Source organism: Microtus pennsylvanicus, chromosome 14 (genome assembly GCF_037038515.1).
Source record: "Microtus pennsylvanicus isolate mMicPen1 chromosome 14, mMicPen1.hap1, whole genome shotgun sequence".
NCBI classification, from domain to species: domain Eukaryota; kingdom Metazoa; phylum Chordata; class Mammalia; order Rodentia; family Cricetidae; genus Microtus; species Microtus pennsylvanicus.
The window spans coordinates 67,569,475-67,583,145 of NC_134592.1; the positions used below are offsets into that span (position 1 = coordinate 67,569,475).

The 13,671-nt window shown below is 44.1% G+C and overlaps 1 protein-coding gene and 1 non-coding gene across 3 annotated transcripts in view; one reads left to right on the plus strand and one right to left on the minus strand.

Annotated features, from left to right (window-relative positions):
* Positions 1-13,671, plus strand: part of Znf277 (zinc finger protein 277) — an 87,971-nt gene that overhangs the window by 43,792 nt on the left and 30,508 nt on the right. Inside the window, exons 1-4 of one of the 2 annotated variants that reach the window (XM_075947651.1) lie at positions 5,921-5,966; positions 6,950-7,151; positions 10,006-10,094; positions 10,582-10,664. In XM_075947651.1, the coding sequence (XP_075803766.1) occupies positions 5,936-5,966; positions 6,950-7,151; positions 10,006-10,094; positions 10,582-10,664 (405 nt within the window). In that variant the 5' untranslated portion in view covers positions 5,921-5,935. Of the gene's footprint in view, positions 1-5,920; positions 5,967-6,949; positions 7,152-10,005; positions 10,095-10,581; positions 10,665-13,671 lie in introns of those variants that run through there. The other variant, XM_075947650.1, reaches the window with a different exon arrangement.
* Positions 5-137, minus strand: LOC142835456 (small nucleolar RNA SNORA66). The gene has a single exon (XR_012907880.1). It is a non-coding gene; the product is annotated as a small nucleolar RNA SNORA66 (small nucleolar RNA).

Here is a 13,671-nt window from a genome sequence, read left to right on the forward strand (position 1 = left end):
TTTGACCTGTTCTGGGACAGTATGGGCCCCTCAGTAGCCGTCTGAGGTCAGTGCATTGCTGTCACCACAACTGCTCTAGCAAGCCTGGTTCCCTTAGCCGCTGCCACATTTTGCCGAGCTAGTGATTGAGTTTGCACTGTTTTCTGGAATCTTTAAACTTTTTTTTTCCTAGTGGCCATCATATAGCAGGTTTAAAATCTTATCTCACTGTGGTTTTGATTTCCCTGGTAAGATTGAGCCGTCTTCATAAATCTGTTGCCATTTATTTATCTTCTTTGGAACAGAATCTGATCAAGTCCCTTGGCTGGCGGTTTTATTTGGTTTCGTTGTTTGGAATTTTGGTTGTGGGGCTTCTTACATGTGTCAGATATTAGCCCCTAGTTGTAGACTGTCGCCTCATTGCAGATGACATTTCGGAGTATAGCACTTGACTTTTGTGGTACAGTCTCATGGCTGCCATGGCTACTGGATCAGGCTGTTTTAACAGAATCATAAGGCGGCTCACATGTGCGCTCAGAGAGTAATCATTTGACATTCTGGGGATCTCCTCCTAGACTCAGTAAGGTCATCAATGCCCAGCACGGGGTCCTCGGCATTCAGCTTCCTTGAGATGCAAGGCTTTTGTAGTTATTCTTCTCATGCATTTCGTCTGAGCAGCTGTCACTCCGTGTGAGAACTAGAGCAGGCAGCGTGTTAGTTTGGGCATACAGGTGAAGTAAGCGTGGGGCCCAAGCGGAATCTCTAAGGTGCTTTTGGCCAAAAGGAGCTGGATTTGCAGAGCTCCCTTCTGTTTTTAGGATTCGAAGCCACTGCCGCAATGGGTTGTACATTGCTGTATCTTTTGTCTCTTACCATGCTGTGAAATGTAGCTGTACTGCTCATTACAGCGGGAACTAAACCAGCTGTTAGACCTTGTAAGGGAGTGACATCTGCTGACCCAGCACTTAGTATTTGATGACACTCTCTGGGGGAAAACAAACTATCTTTTAACTGGCCACCTGCTTGTAGCCTTTTCAGGTGTTGAGGATGCGCACATGCGCCCTGAGCTCAAGGGATTCCCATTGCTAATGTTCTGAGCTGGTTTCCAGGGAGCAGTATTGGGACAACTACTGCTCTTCCTCCGTGTAAACTCAGGACTTGAAATCCGTATTTTTTTTAAAGCTCTCTAATACACAAGGCCCTGGGTTTGATTCCCAGCACCAAAAAGAAAAAGACAGCCAGGCGGTGGTGGCGCATGCCTTTAATCCCAGCACTTGGGAGGCAGAGGCAGGCGGATCTCTGGGAGTTCGAGGCCAGCCTGGTCTACAGAGCTAGTTCCAGGACAGGCACCAAAGCTACAGAGAAACCCTGTCTCGAAAAACCAAAAAGAAAAAAAAAAAAGAAAAAGACAGCCCCAGGAAGTGACACTCACTCAGTTAGGAACTTTTGCTCTGAACTGAAGCGTGTAGTCAGGACCCAGGACCCGGGACTATTCCATATAAACTTCCTGTATCTTGGAGTGGTTAATTTACTATGCATTCCAAATGTTCTTTGCTGTAATGTATCCTTCCTTCCATGAAGACTATCTAAAAGTTAAATTCCAATAAAATGTAACATATCAAGGATAGGCAAGGGACTGAGGTCAGTCTGAACTACAGAAGGAGACCCTGTCTCAACAAAATTAGAACAGATAAATTGTAACTGCTACAGTGACTAATGTTCATTTCTAGCTTAGAATTCACTTCAATTTTCAGTCATTACTAATTGTCATTGTTATGCCAAGGCCCCAGCACTAAAGAAAGACCAAGCTGTAAACACAGCTGGTCTACCCTTAATTCCAGGCAGGCACAGGTGTTTCTTAAAATGGGACTTTCCTAGAAACTTAACATTGGCGCTCTAGTTCAAAGAACCTCTGGCCTGTTGTTCATTCTTTCATGTCTTCATTTAACAAACATTTGTCAAATACCGACTTTGTTCCAGCCACTGCAGTCTACACCAGACGTATAAAAATAAGCCCTTGACCCTGAGTTCACAGACCAACATAGTCATGGAGATAGATGCGTGTGTAAGTCATTGACTACAGCAGTGAGACATGAAGGGATGGAAGGTCAAGCCCAAAGGGAACCATGGGTTGCAGAGGCCGGCAAACCGGACAGTTCCGACCCAGCACACAGAGACCAGTTTCTGCTTCATGTCTACCAACCATCTGGACCTTCTGCGACCAAACCACCCACCCTATCCTAACACCAAACCTTTTCTCTCCTCTTTGTGTTAGATTCTGAAATCGTTGACTAGAACGTCCGTTCATACAGGGGCCTTGTCTTAGCCAGGGGTTCTGTTGCTGCAATGAAACACTGGGGCCAAAGCAAGCAGGGGAGGAGAGGGTTTGTTTGGCTTACGCTTGCACGACAAGTCCATCATGGTGGAGGAAGCTAGGACAGGACCTCAAACAGGACAGGAGCCTGGAGGCAGGAGCTGATGCAGACACCATGGAGGGGAGCTGTTTGCTGACTTGCTTCCCATGGCTTGCTCAGCCTCCTTTATTATAGATGCAGGACCAGAGGTGGCCTCACCCACAATGGGCTGGGCCTCCCCATCCATCACTGATTAAGAAGATGTCTTACAGCTGTATCTTGAGGAGGCATTTTCTCAAGTGAGCTCCCTCTTCTCCGATGACTCTAGTTTGTGCCAAGTGGAATAAGACCAGCCAGTACACTCCGCGAAGAGTGGACTACTCTCTCTTCCTGTTCTCTTTTTCCTTTTACTCTCAGTGGCCAGTTAGTGAACAAGACCTGTTAGGGTCTGTCCACTGCTAACGTTGCTACCCCACAAGCTCTCAGACTTCGTGTCTGTGCTACTTTTCCACATTAGTCTCCCCATCTTGAGACTTTCTTCTTCCCAGCTTACTCTCAGCAGTTTACAGCATCAAAGTGGCACTCGGGAGGCAGAGGCAGGCGGATCTATGTGAGTGCGAGACCAGCCTGGTCTACAAGAGCTAGTTCCAGGACAGGCTCCAAAACCACAGAGAAACCCTGTCTCGAAAAAAAAAAACCAAAATAAATAAATAAAATACAGCATCAAAGTGGCATGGGGGCCTGGGGGTATGGGCAGGGTAGTGGCGGGGAGGGTGAGCATGAACAAAGTGGAAAGACATGTATGAAAATGCAATAGTAAATCCATGTGTTAACATGTTAACCTAAAAATAGCAAAAAAATTAAAACTTTAAAGTAATAAATAAGTTATTTGTGTGGCTTTGACTCTGCCTCCTCTAAGGAAAGCTCTTACTCTGTAGAGGAAAAGCTCCAGCCAGAGCGTGGGTCTAAATCCTCTCTCCGCCAAGGACTAGCTCAGATTGCCTCTGTTCCGTTTTTATACAGCAGGATCAAAATGGAGACCCAGCGTTAGAGAACTCTAATCATGAGGATTGATGGAGCTAATGCCTATAGGTAAAGTGCCTAACATTTGACCGGCATTTACTCACGATGACAGTTTTAGTCAGGTGGACATCAGGTCTGTTTAGTGTAGAAGACTTGCCCTGACACCCAGGGGCGAAGAGTGGGCAAGTCAGTAAATGAGTTATTCCCCATGGCGGTGCTGGTGCCGTGTTAGCAAGGCACTGAGTGGCTAGAGAGTCAAGAAGAGAGGGAAAATCCTATTTAAAAGTTCTGTTGAGCCTTTTATATAGTAGCTCCAATGCCCATACTCAGTAATTCCTAAACCGTAGGTTCCTCAGACATAAAATTTTCACATCTGCGATTTCACTCTGTTCCTTTGCCGTGACAGGTAATTCTGTTTCAGTACGTGTGAATTTTGTGTCTGTTCACTCAGGAATCACTTGAGGAAAAGAAAAGCTGGGCATTAGCTATATAAAGGGAAGAAAGGGAGCCACAGAAGACCAGAGTTTACAGGAAATCTTGGGGGTGGGGGGGCTAAGAACAGTCATGGAAGAAAATGTGGGATCCTGAGCCTGGTACAAGAACTGCCGGGAGAGGTGGTGTCAGGACACCGGAGAATGCACAGAAATTCAAAGTGGCTTATAAATACCTACAAATCCAAAACAGCCCTGGGTGTAGGTGGTAAAGGAGAATGCAAGTTGGAAACTGCCTTTGGTCCTAGGAGCAGACTGATGTGATATTTGAGTTCAGAGTGAGCTGTGTTCATCAAATACTACTTTCGCTCCTCCTTTCTCGGTTCTGTCGTCAGTGACTTTAGGAAATGACACACTGGGAAGGAGGGACGCCAGAGAGCACTGCGGCTGACCAGTGGGGAGTGCTCGTTTCGCTCCTGCCGCTGCTGCTGGTGCTGGAGGCCCTTACTGTATGCTTGTTTTCTCTGGTCAGACAAAGGAATTTGCAAATATTCCAATCAAATTTGGGGAGAATTTAAGCAGGGCTTTTTGCTACGTATCTGTCAGGTGCTGTTTGCTAACATTACCTTTTCTTAAGATGTCTGTTTTCTTGGGGATTATTTCTCCTTGGACAGTTCCATGCATGTAGGCAATGTATTTTGATCATATTCTTCCCTAGCTCTTCTCTTCCACTCCCGCCCCTGAACCCCTCCCACCATGCCTCTCAGCCTCATGTCCTCCTCCTCTTCTCTTTTTTTTCTCTTTAATAACCCACAAAGTACATTAGTGCTGTCCTAATAAGTGTAAGACCACCAGTGGCCACACCCCTGAAGACAACTGACCCATCCTCCCACCAGCAACCACCAGCAGCACCTCAGCTATGGGTGGGGCCTTATGAGGCCTCATCCACATGCTTGATTGTCTGTGGGTACCCTCTCATTCCAAGAGGGCAGCAGCCATTCGGGGTCCAGAAGACAGCATTTCTCAGCACTCTGCCTCATCTCCCCTCTTCAGTCCAGTGTGGCCCTCTGATGTTTCCTAAGCATTGAGATGGGGAGATTCCATGTCTTCTTTAAAGCCATGTGCTGAAGTTCTCATTGTGAGCACTTGGGCAGTATCTGCAGTAACCGATACCAGCTGGACATGCTGCCCTTGTTGCCCTCGGCTGGCAGAGGGTTGCTAGCAGCGGCTTCATTAGCAGCTCCTCTAAAGTGCTTGCACGTTTTAAACACACTCCTACTGTCGTGTTTACTCAGCATCCTCTCTAGTGCTAATACAGAATTTTATGAGCATATAACAGCTTGATTTAGGGGACTTTAATACGACTAGAGTGTGTGGGACACTTCCCTCTCCGCTGTTCTGAGCCATCCTGCTTCGGGCTTTCCCTGAATGTCCTCTGTCACTTTCTCTTTATGCTGATAACTTAGCTGTAGCTCGTAACAAACCGTGAGCTCCTCTGAGAAGACACACCGAGCAAGACTGCACAGAAGTCCTGCTGTCGTAAGTACTGAATCAGGGTTTGATGGTGGTGGATCAGTGCCTCCGTCTATGTGACTGAGCTGATCTGGGCCATGCTCAACTATGTACCAGTGACATTTAATATTACTCAGTTAAGAATGCTTAAGTAATAAGGTAAGAGTAAAAATAAGAAATAAAATGCAACAGAAAAATATTGATATTAACCTAATTCTGAAATTCATTGCAGAATAGCTCTCTTTTTTTAATGCTAGGGATTGACAGTAGTGCTCACATGTGTTAAGTAAGCTTTCTATCAATAAAATGTGTCTCCAACCCTCATCTTACCTTTTATTTTGAGGCAGGGTCTCATTAGTTTGCCCAGGATGGCTTTGAACTCACTCTGTAGTCCCAGCATGATTTGAACTTCAGAGCCTCTGAAGCACAATTAATAAAAACTCAGAGAAAAATTTGTGTTCAACTTGAAGATCCGAAAAGCAAAACAGCCAGCCACTGGCTCTTACCTCGACCTCAGTATGAAATGGCGATCTTGTCTCTGGGAATCTTAGAATGAGAAAGAGACTGAGAGCTGTCTCCTCCTGTCTTATATTCCTCTCTAGGACTGGGATTAAAGGCATGCACTGCCCAGTTTCTATGACAACTAGTGTGGCTAGTAGGATTAAAGGTGTCTGTTACCGCTGCCTGGTCTGTAAGACTGACCAATGGGGTTGTTTTTCTCTCTGATCTTACGCAAGCTTTATTTCTTAAAATACAAATGAAATGCCACCGCAGTCCTCCTGCCCCAGCCTCCTAGCATCCAGCCCAGCAGTTATCTCTCGCTGAGGAAAGTTCCTTTCCTTCTCAACTGCAAAGGCTGAACCCTAGTTTCTATTCCCAGTTACTGCCTACTTAAGAACTGGAATAAGATGGCAGGACCAGGGTTCCACCGTGGCAGACTAAAGAGAGGTCCAGGCACAACCGCCTGAGTGTCACACCCTGAAATCAGAGACACAGAGACACTAAGCACGTGAAGACACTGAGCAACATAAGAAAAAGGAAGCATGGGGCGAGGAAAGTGTTTACTGTGTATGTGCTGAGTGTCTTAACACTTGGCTCACAAAAGCCTTGCTGTGACACATGGCTGTTTAATGAGCAAATGACAGACATAACATAGAGAGTGCTGCTTGGCCACTTAGCACAAGCTCTTTCAAGCCAGTGTAGGAAGTGTGTTCTTTGTACATGGCATGGGAGTAGAAATGAGGAAGTTTTCAGATGTGTTAGAAAGAGCCTGGCGTGGGCTGTCCGATCACTTACTAAGTCATGTGGTCACTGGGACACCAAGCCAGCTGTTGCTGTTTCCACTTCCTAGTACTCTGAATGCAGCCACTAGCCAGGACCCAAGAAGAAAACTTCAACAGCTACTTCAACAAATGCGTTTCCCCCATTCAAGCAAAGCGCGTGGCTCCAAGGTCCTTTGCAGTATGGCCGTAGCTGTGTTTAAATGAGAGCAAGGCTCTCTCTGGTGCTGTGTTTTTGGTTTGGGGGTTTTCTTCTTTTTTTAATAAGTAAAATGCCTTCAGACTCCTTCAATGCAGAAGGTAAGAAATCGTCCATCTAAAGAGCAGGCTTGGTTTCAATTTCTTTCTTCTTCTCTTGTGCCTCTCCCAGACAGTGAAGACTGCATCCTGGAGCCGCTCTCCCTGCCAGAAAGCCCAGGTGGCTCCACCGCTTTAGCGGGGCCTCCATCTGTGCCTTGTATTTTCTGTGAAGAACATTTTCCCGTGGCTGAACAAGACAAACTTTTGAAACACATGATTATTGAGCATAAGATTGTCATAGCTGATGTGAAACTGGTTGCAGATTTCCAAAGGTAAATTTTGGTTTTGTCTCTAAAAAAAACTAAATTTGTTCTTGACTGGAATATGGTTTCTATCTTACACAGAGAGTAATCTCTACACAGATATGGAAAATTATGCTCAGGGGGTTTTCTTTAGATATTTTTATTTCAATCTTTTATTGATGAGCATCTAAATCATGATTAATTAAAAAATGTATTTCCTACTGAGGAGACCTCGCAGTAGTTGCTGACTTGGTAATTACCAAGAGCATAGAGTTTGGAGAATCTGAAAAGGCTCCATTTCGTTGGAAAGTGACGAGTGGCCTCAGTGTAATAATATAGTGTAAATTGTCTCTCAGGCCGCCGTGTCATTGCCTGGCAGCAACCTCGTCCTTGCCGTGGGTCTTCTAAAGCAGCAGCCTGCATTATCGGCAGTGGAGAAGACTATGGCAATAAACAGGCAAGCCTGGGCTGGAATGCGGGCCTCTTAGCCTTGTGGTGTGGAGCAGGCGGGTTAATGCAAGCACTGGTCTCATGTTTGTCAAGTGAGACTAGCAACTGCCTGTGACGTGCTGCGCATCTGACAGATGAGAGCCCAAACTTATTTGTCTTTTGATTAGTGATGAAATTGCAGTCTTGCAGCTATAGCTTCAGGTTTCAGTGGCCTTTATACTAGTCTGAAAACCTAATTATCATTTATTTATTAGATTAGATTTTCAAGAAAATTTCATTCAAGTTTCCACTCTATCTAGATTTTTAGAAAGACAGCTTGTTTAAAGTTGAAATAGCCAGCATTCCAGTAGGGGTAGTCCAGCTGTCCTCGTTTCTGACGTCCTTCCCAAATGCCTGACGCCAGCACGGCTATGTGCAGCGTGTCTGCTGTGTCCACGTGGATCCTAACACCATGTGTGCACCAGCATGGAATATGTGCAGCATGTCTGCTGTGTCCACGTGGATCCTAACACCATGTGTGCACCAGCATGGAATATGTGCAGCGTGTCTGCTGTGTCCACGTGGATCCTAACACCATGTGTGCACCAGCATGGAATATGTGCAGCGTGTCTGCTGTGTCCACGTGGATCCTAACACCATGTGTGCACCAGCATGGAATATGTGCAGCATGTCTGCTGTGTCCACGTGGATCCTAACACCATGTGTGCACCAGCATGGAATATGTGCAGCGTGTCTGCTGTGTCCACGTGGATCCTAACACCATGTGTGCACCAGCATGGAATGTGTGCAGCATGTCTGCTTCTCCTCCTTCACATTAGATTCCAGGGTTGCTAGACACGAGGAGCAAGAACTAAATATTTGCTTCTATCTTACTGCTCATGGCTTCTTTCCTTGTGCATCCTCGTCTTCTGTTGGCCATTTTTATTTACTTGCCAGCTCATATCATGGTTCTCTTTTCCTCGGATCTCTCTCAGTAGACTCTTTTCTAATCTGGCACTCCCCTGCCTCCAGAACACCATGAGGTGACAAATATGCTGAAAGAAGAGTAGAAGGACACAAATGTGGGGAGCTGCTGGCTAGAGAACCCCACAGACATCCCCACCGACTCACCTACATTCTCGCAGTATTGACTTTGGTAGACCATTGCTAGATGCTGTATCAAGCCATTTAAATGTCCAGATCCTACCCTTTCTATGTTCTTCCAGTATTTCAGTAAATTTCATCCTTTTTTTTAAAACAAAGCTTTGCGTTTTTGGTGTAACTTGCTTTTCTTATCTGTAATTTGTGTATTCCAATAAACTGTCAACAATACTGTCAGTCTTCCCATCTCTTGCTCATCCTGAGGAAGACCACATTCTCCTGTTGGTGCCCTCTGGTCTGTGAGGTGACACTATAATTCATCCTGTTATAATAGATGCATGGAAGGATGAGCAGCTTGGCTGAATCGTGTCATTTACTTTCTTCCCGCACATGTACAGGACTGGGTTCTGATTTGCTTTTAAGTTTAGCCCATATGCTACTTCTTCTAACTCTACTCATTAAATATGAAATGTTAGCTCAGCTGTTTTTCCAAAGGCTACATTTCATTTATTTTTGGCACAGTGTGGGCATTTAGACGCTTGCCTAATTGTCCAGATGTTGACTGTATGCTGATATCTCAGTTTACTGAAGATGACCGCTCAATCTTCTCTTCATCTTCTTGGGTGTCGTAAGCCTCTCTGATTCTCACATTGTCTTTAGATTTATTTATTATTATGTGTTATGTATGGATGGTTTCCCTACACGTGTGTGTACCACAAGAATGCCTGGTGCCTACACAGGCCAGGAAAGAGCATCATATCCCATGACTAGAGTTACAGATACTTGTGAGCCATGATGTGGGTCCTGGGACTCAAACGAGGATCCTCTGGAGGAGCATACAGTGCTCTAAACTGCTCTGACCCCCTAATTCTTACATTTTCATTACATGTCAACTATAAAGTTATTTTAGTAAACTTCATTGTCACAATAAAATAATTCACTTTAACTATGTGTGGTAGCATTTGCCTGTAACCCCAGAATTTAGAAGGTGAAGGCCCAACGATGAGGAACTCAAGGCTAGCCTCAATAACATAGCATGTTCAAGGCTCTTCTGTGCTATAGAGAGCCTGTCTCAAACAAACAACCAAAAGAAACTCATTTTGACTTCCTTACATACCTGTTTATTGAATGTCAGAGTTGTAAGTTTTACTCATTTCATGCCTTTGTAGAGTAGTGTGGTTTTATTAAATATATCTCATATCTGCAATGCCCCACTGCCTTTCTCTTCATGTCTTCTCTAGCAGTTCAGTTAACATCTGCTTTTTAATGTGGTGTAATTAGACATTCTTGTATGATCCTATCATTTAAGAGTTGTATATTGAGTCTCATCATCCTTCTGAATATCATTTCTTAGGTACATTTTATATTGGAGAAAAAGGTTCACTGAACAGCCCATCACAGATTTTTGCAGCGTGATAAGAATCAATTCCACAGCTCCATTTGGTAAGAGCATGAGTTGAGTATCCACGGAAATCAAAACTCATACAAATAATCTCACTCCCTTAAATTACACTTGCTCTCACTTGCATGGTAGCTGAAATTAAACTGATGTTTTTAATTTTGCTTGACTAAATCTACATCAGAATTTTATTCCAGATACTAATGGGCACACACACACACACACATACACACACACACACACACACACACACAGAGTGTAAGCTACAAGATGATGTTGGCCTCTACCACTCTTTAACTTTTGAGTCCAAGTCTTTCACTGAGCCTGTAGCCCGTCAGTTGCATAACTAGCTGGCCAGCAAAACCAAGGAACCCAGCACCCCGGGGAGGCTCCAAGTCAAGGTCCTCGCTTACACAGCTAGCGTTTCACTGACTGAGCCCCCTCTCCACCCCTTCACAGCCACACGATTTTAAAGAAGTAAATATTCCTGGAATTTTCATTTTCTCAGCTGTTGTTCTACTGTCTCCACAGAAGAACAGGACAACTACTTCTTGTTGTGTGATGTGTTACTGGAAGACAGGGTCCTCAGAGAGGAGCTTCAGAAGCAGAAACTGGTAAGAGCTCAAAAGTGTGACTGCTGTGTTAGAAGTACAGACAAAAGTCAGTCTTGTTCGTCCCTTTTCCCACCTTTACGTAAGGAGATTTGCAAGCATGCACAAAATAAGAGACTCCACGTACATGTCGTGAAACAGAAAATTGTATTCTCTTGACTGAAGTATTCACTAGAAATGCAGAGAGAACCTTGACTCTGTTTCCCGAGTTATCCCAACCTGAAAAAACATCTACATACCTTCACTAATTCTAGATGCTCAGCACACACTGCGGGAGAAACGCACTCAGCTAATCCAAATTGAATTGGCTAGCCGTTTTTTCCTTGTCTTCTTTTCACTGGAATGTGCTAGCATTTCCTTCATTATCTGTTATGAATTACGTGCCTGGCTCAATCACCATAGTAGCCTTTCTTACTTTGTTTTATCCACAAGCAAGCAAATCTGAAAACCTCAGCATCTTTATTCTTTAAAAAATGATAACAGCATATAAAAAGCATAAAAGTTTTATCCTTGTAAGTTAGCTGAAGGCCAAGGCGTAAATCACAACCAATCCCACACCAGTTTGGAATTATGATTAATAGAATGGTTATTTATTTAAAGGGGAAAAAACTTACAGATCACTGTCCCAGACAACAGCCCTCTGCCCAATCAAGAAGGGAGTCTAGTCACCAGGAGTGGAGCAGGAAGTAAGAGAGAGAGAGGAGGGAAGTGGCTGCTTTTTTAAAGAGAGAGACCACGCCCCAATGGGCTGGTATCTCAGCGGCTATTGGCTGGAGGAGCAGAAGGAGCTCCCGCAATAGTTAGCTGTGCATTTTTAATGTTAATTTTATTTTAAAACACTTTCCTATTTATGATTTGATCTTGACTGTTATTTGCAATTGGCTAATTTTCCTTTAGCAGTTTCTTATAAGTTTTCCTTTATCTTTAGATCTTATTAAGTACATTATAAGGAGACTGTGAATTTAATTATCTTTGCTGTGTTCTCAAGAAACACCTCAAAAGACAAAATACAAATGAAAATTAAACTACTGTCATGTGTAGAGTCCCCACTTTATACAGTGGTTAGGCAAAGAATCCAAGCTATACTTCATATCGTAAGAGTGTACATATAAGAATCCACATATATGTCTTAGTAACACATGATGCAGAGTGGCTTATAAAATTTTGAGGATTAGGCGAAGCAATGCATGTAATACCCTTAGAATAATACTTGGCATGTGGAAGCATTCGGGAAGTATTAGCCAGTAACAAAATAACAATAGTGTCTTAAGTATTAGGATGTAGAAAGACGGCAAGTTGTAAAGACATCAGGAGAGATGTATTTGGGCCCGAAGATTCCAGGTGTGGAAAGCGGAAGACTGAGCCGTCTGAACTGGGGGAGCCAAGGCAGGCTGCTGCAGGGAGACGGTGCTGAACTGGAGCTGGGCTGCACGATAATAATGTGGACTCCTCACCCGTCAGTGTCGCAGGAAGGAGACAGTGAAGGTAGAGAGTGCATTTAAGGCTGTCAGATTCTAGGAAAGAGCAAACCTACTTGGAGATTCAGAAAGATGCTAACGATTCCTGAGCACCAGCCTTTCAGTAGGTCTTGTCCACACTGGGAGGTCATTCTGGCGGTGAGGAAAGATAAAGTTGCTCAGATTCCCGGGAGAGATGAAAAATGAAGTTGTTGCTTTCGTAGTCATTTGCTTGGCATCCCGCATGCCTTGTACTGTTATTCTGGGCTTTGGTGCTCACTGTCTCGGATGTTCCCCCTGTGCTAGTACTACATAAGGAGAAGATGCAGCCTTGAATTGAGATTGGAAATGCAGAGGTTTACAGGGTCCATCAATACAAAGTGAGAGAGACTGACTTAGAAGCAGGAAGACAGATCATATTTGCAATCTCCCCATTTCCTGCTCCATCATGTGGGAGTTCCAAGTTAGTATGGCTGGTCCTTTTTAGAGAGTTGCCAATGATTACAAGATACCTCTCATGTATAAAAAGATGTTTTAATTAATAGTACACATTTATGGGAGAAAAAAATTCTGAAGGAACTACAGAGTTGGGGAAGGTTCTGGAGGATCTGAATAGCCTACACCCTTCCCCTAGCTTCCAGTAAAAAGGCTTTTCCCTAGATCTTTTTCATTATTCTGGCTCTTATCCAGCTGGGCTGATGTCAGTGCATGCGTCTCCGTGATGGCTCTCCCACACTGAAGGCCTGACTGGTGCTGATGGGGAGTAGGCAGAGTGAGTAGCCATCCATCCAATCCGTCCTGCTCTCTTCTGGACCCAGCTCTAAATTTTCCTTTATCAAGTGTTTCTATGGTGATTTATCACCAGCAGTTTAAGTTTAATATGCCTGAAAACGGAGCTTCCTTTCCCTGAACCAGAGCTTACTGTGTACCTGCCCTCCTTCTTGGTTTTGGTTGGTTGGTTGGTTTTGGTTTTTTCAGAGGGTTTCTCTGTGTGTCTCTGGCTGTCCTGGAACTCGGGAGGAAGACATAGCGTCACTCAGCTAGAAGGAGGGGATGCCCATGAGGGTAGGAAGGATGCTTCTTAGACCTTTGGTTGTATGCCTCATCTTTAATGACTGAGCCATCTCTCCAGGCCAGAGAAGGGTTTTCTAATAACTATTATAAATGGCAGCTGTGACGACTCTAAATAATTTATGAAAAGTTTAGCCTGCCTAGCAGTTTAGTCCTCTGGAGATAAAGTATGTCTTATTTTTAAACCCCTTTCATATATCTCACCTCACTCCACAAGAAAGCAACAAAATGAAATTTCGTGTCTCCCAGTGAGAAGAGTTTTCCTTCCCAGGCCACTTTTCTTTATAGTTTTTACAGATTTTTAGTAAAAGATAATATTATTGTCTATCAATCTCCCTAAATTAAAACATAAATATGTTTCTATAGCTTTCTCACCTGATGCCTGTCTTTGTAGAACATTGTAAGTTCTAGTACTGCATCTGGAATAAATCTTCCCAAAATCAGCATAGGATGGCATTTCCTGGTGAATAGAACGTGGTTAG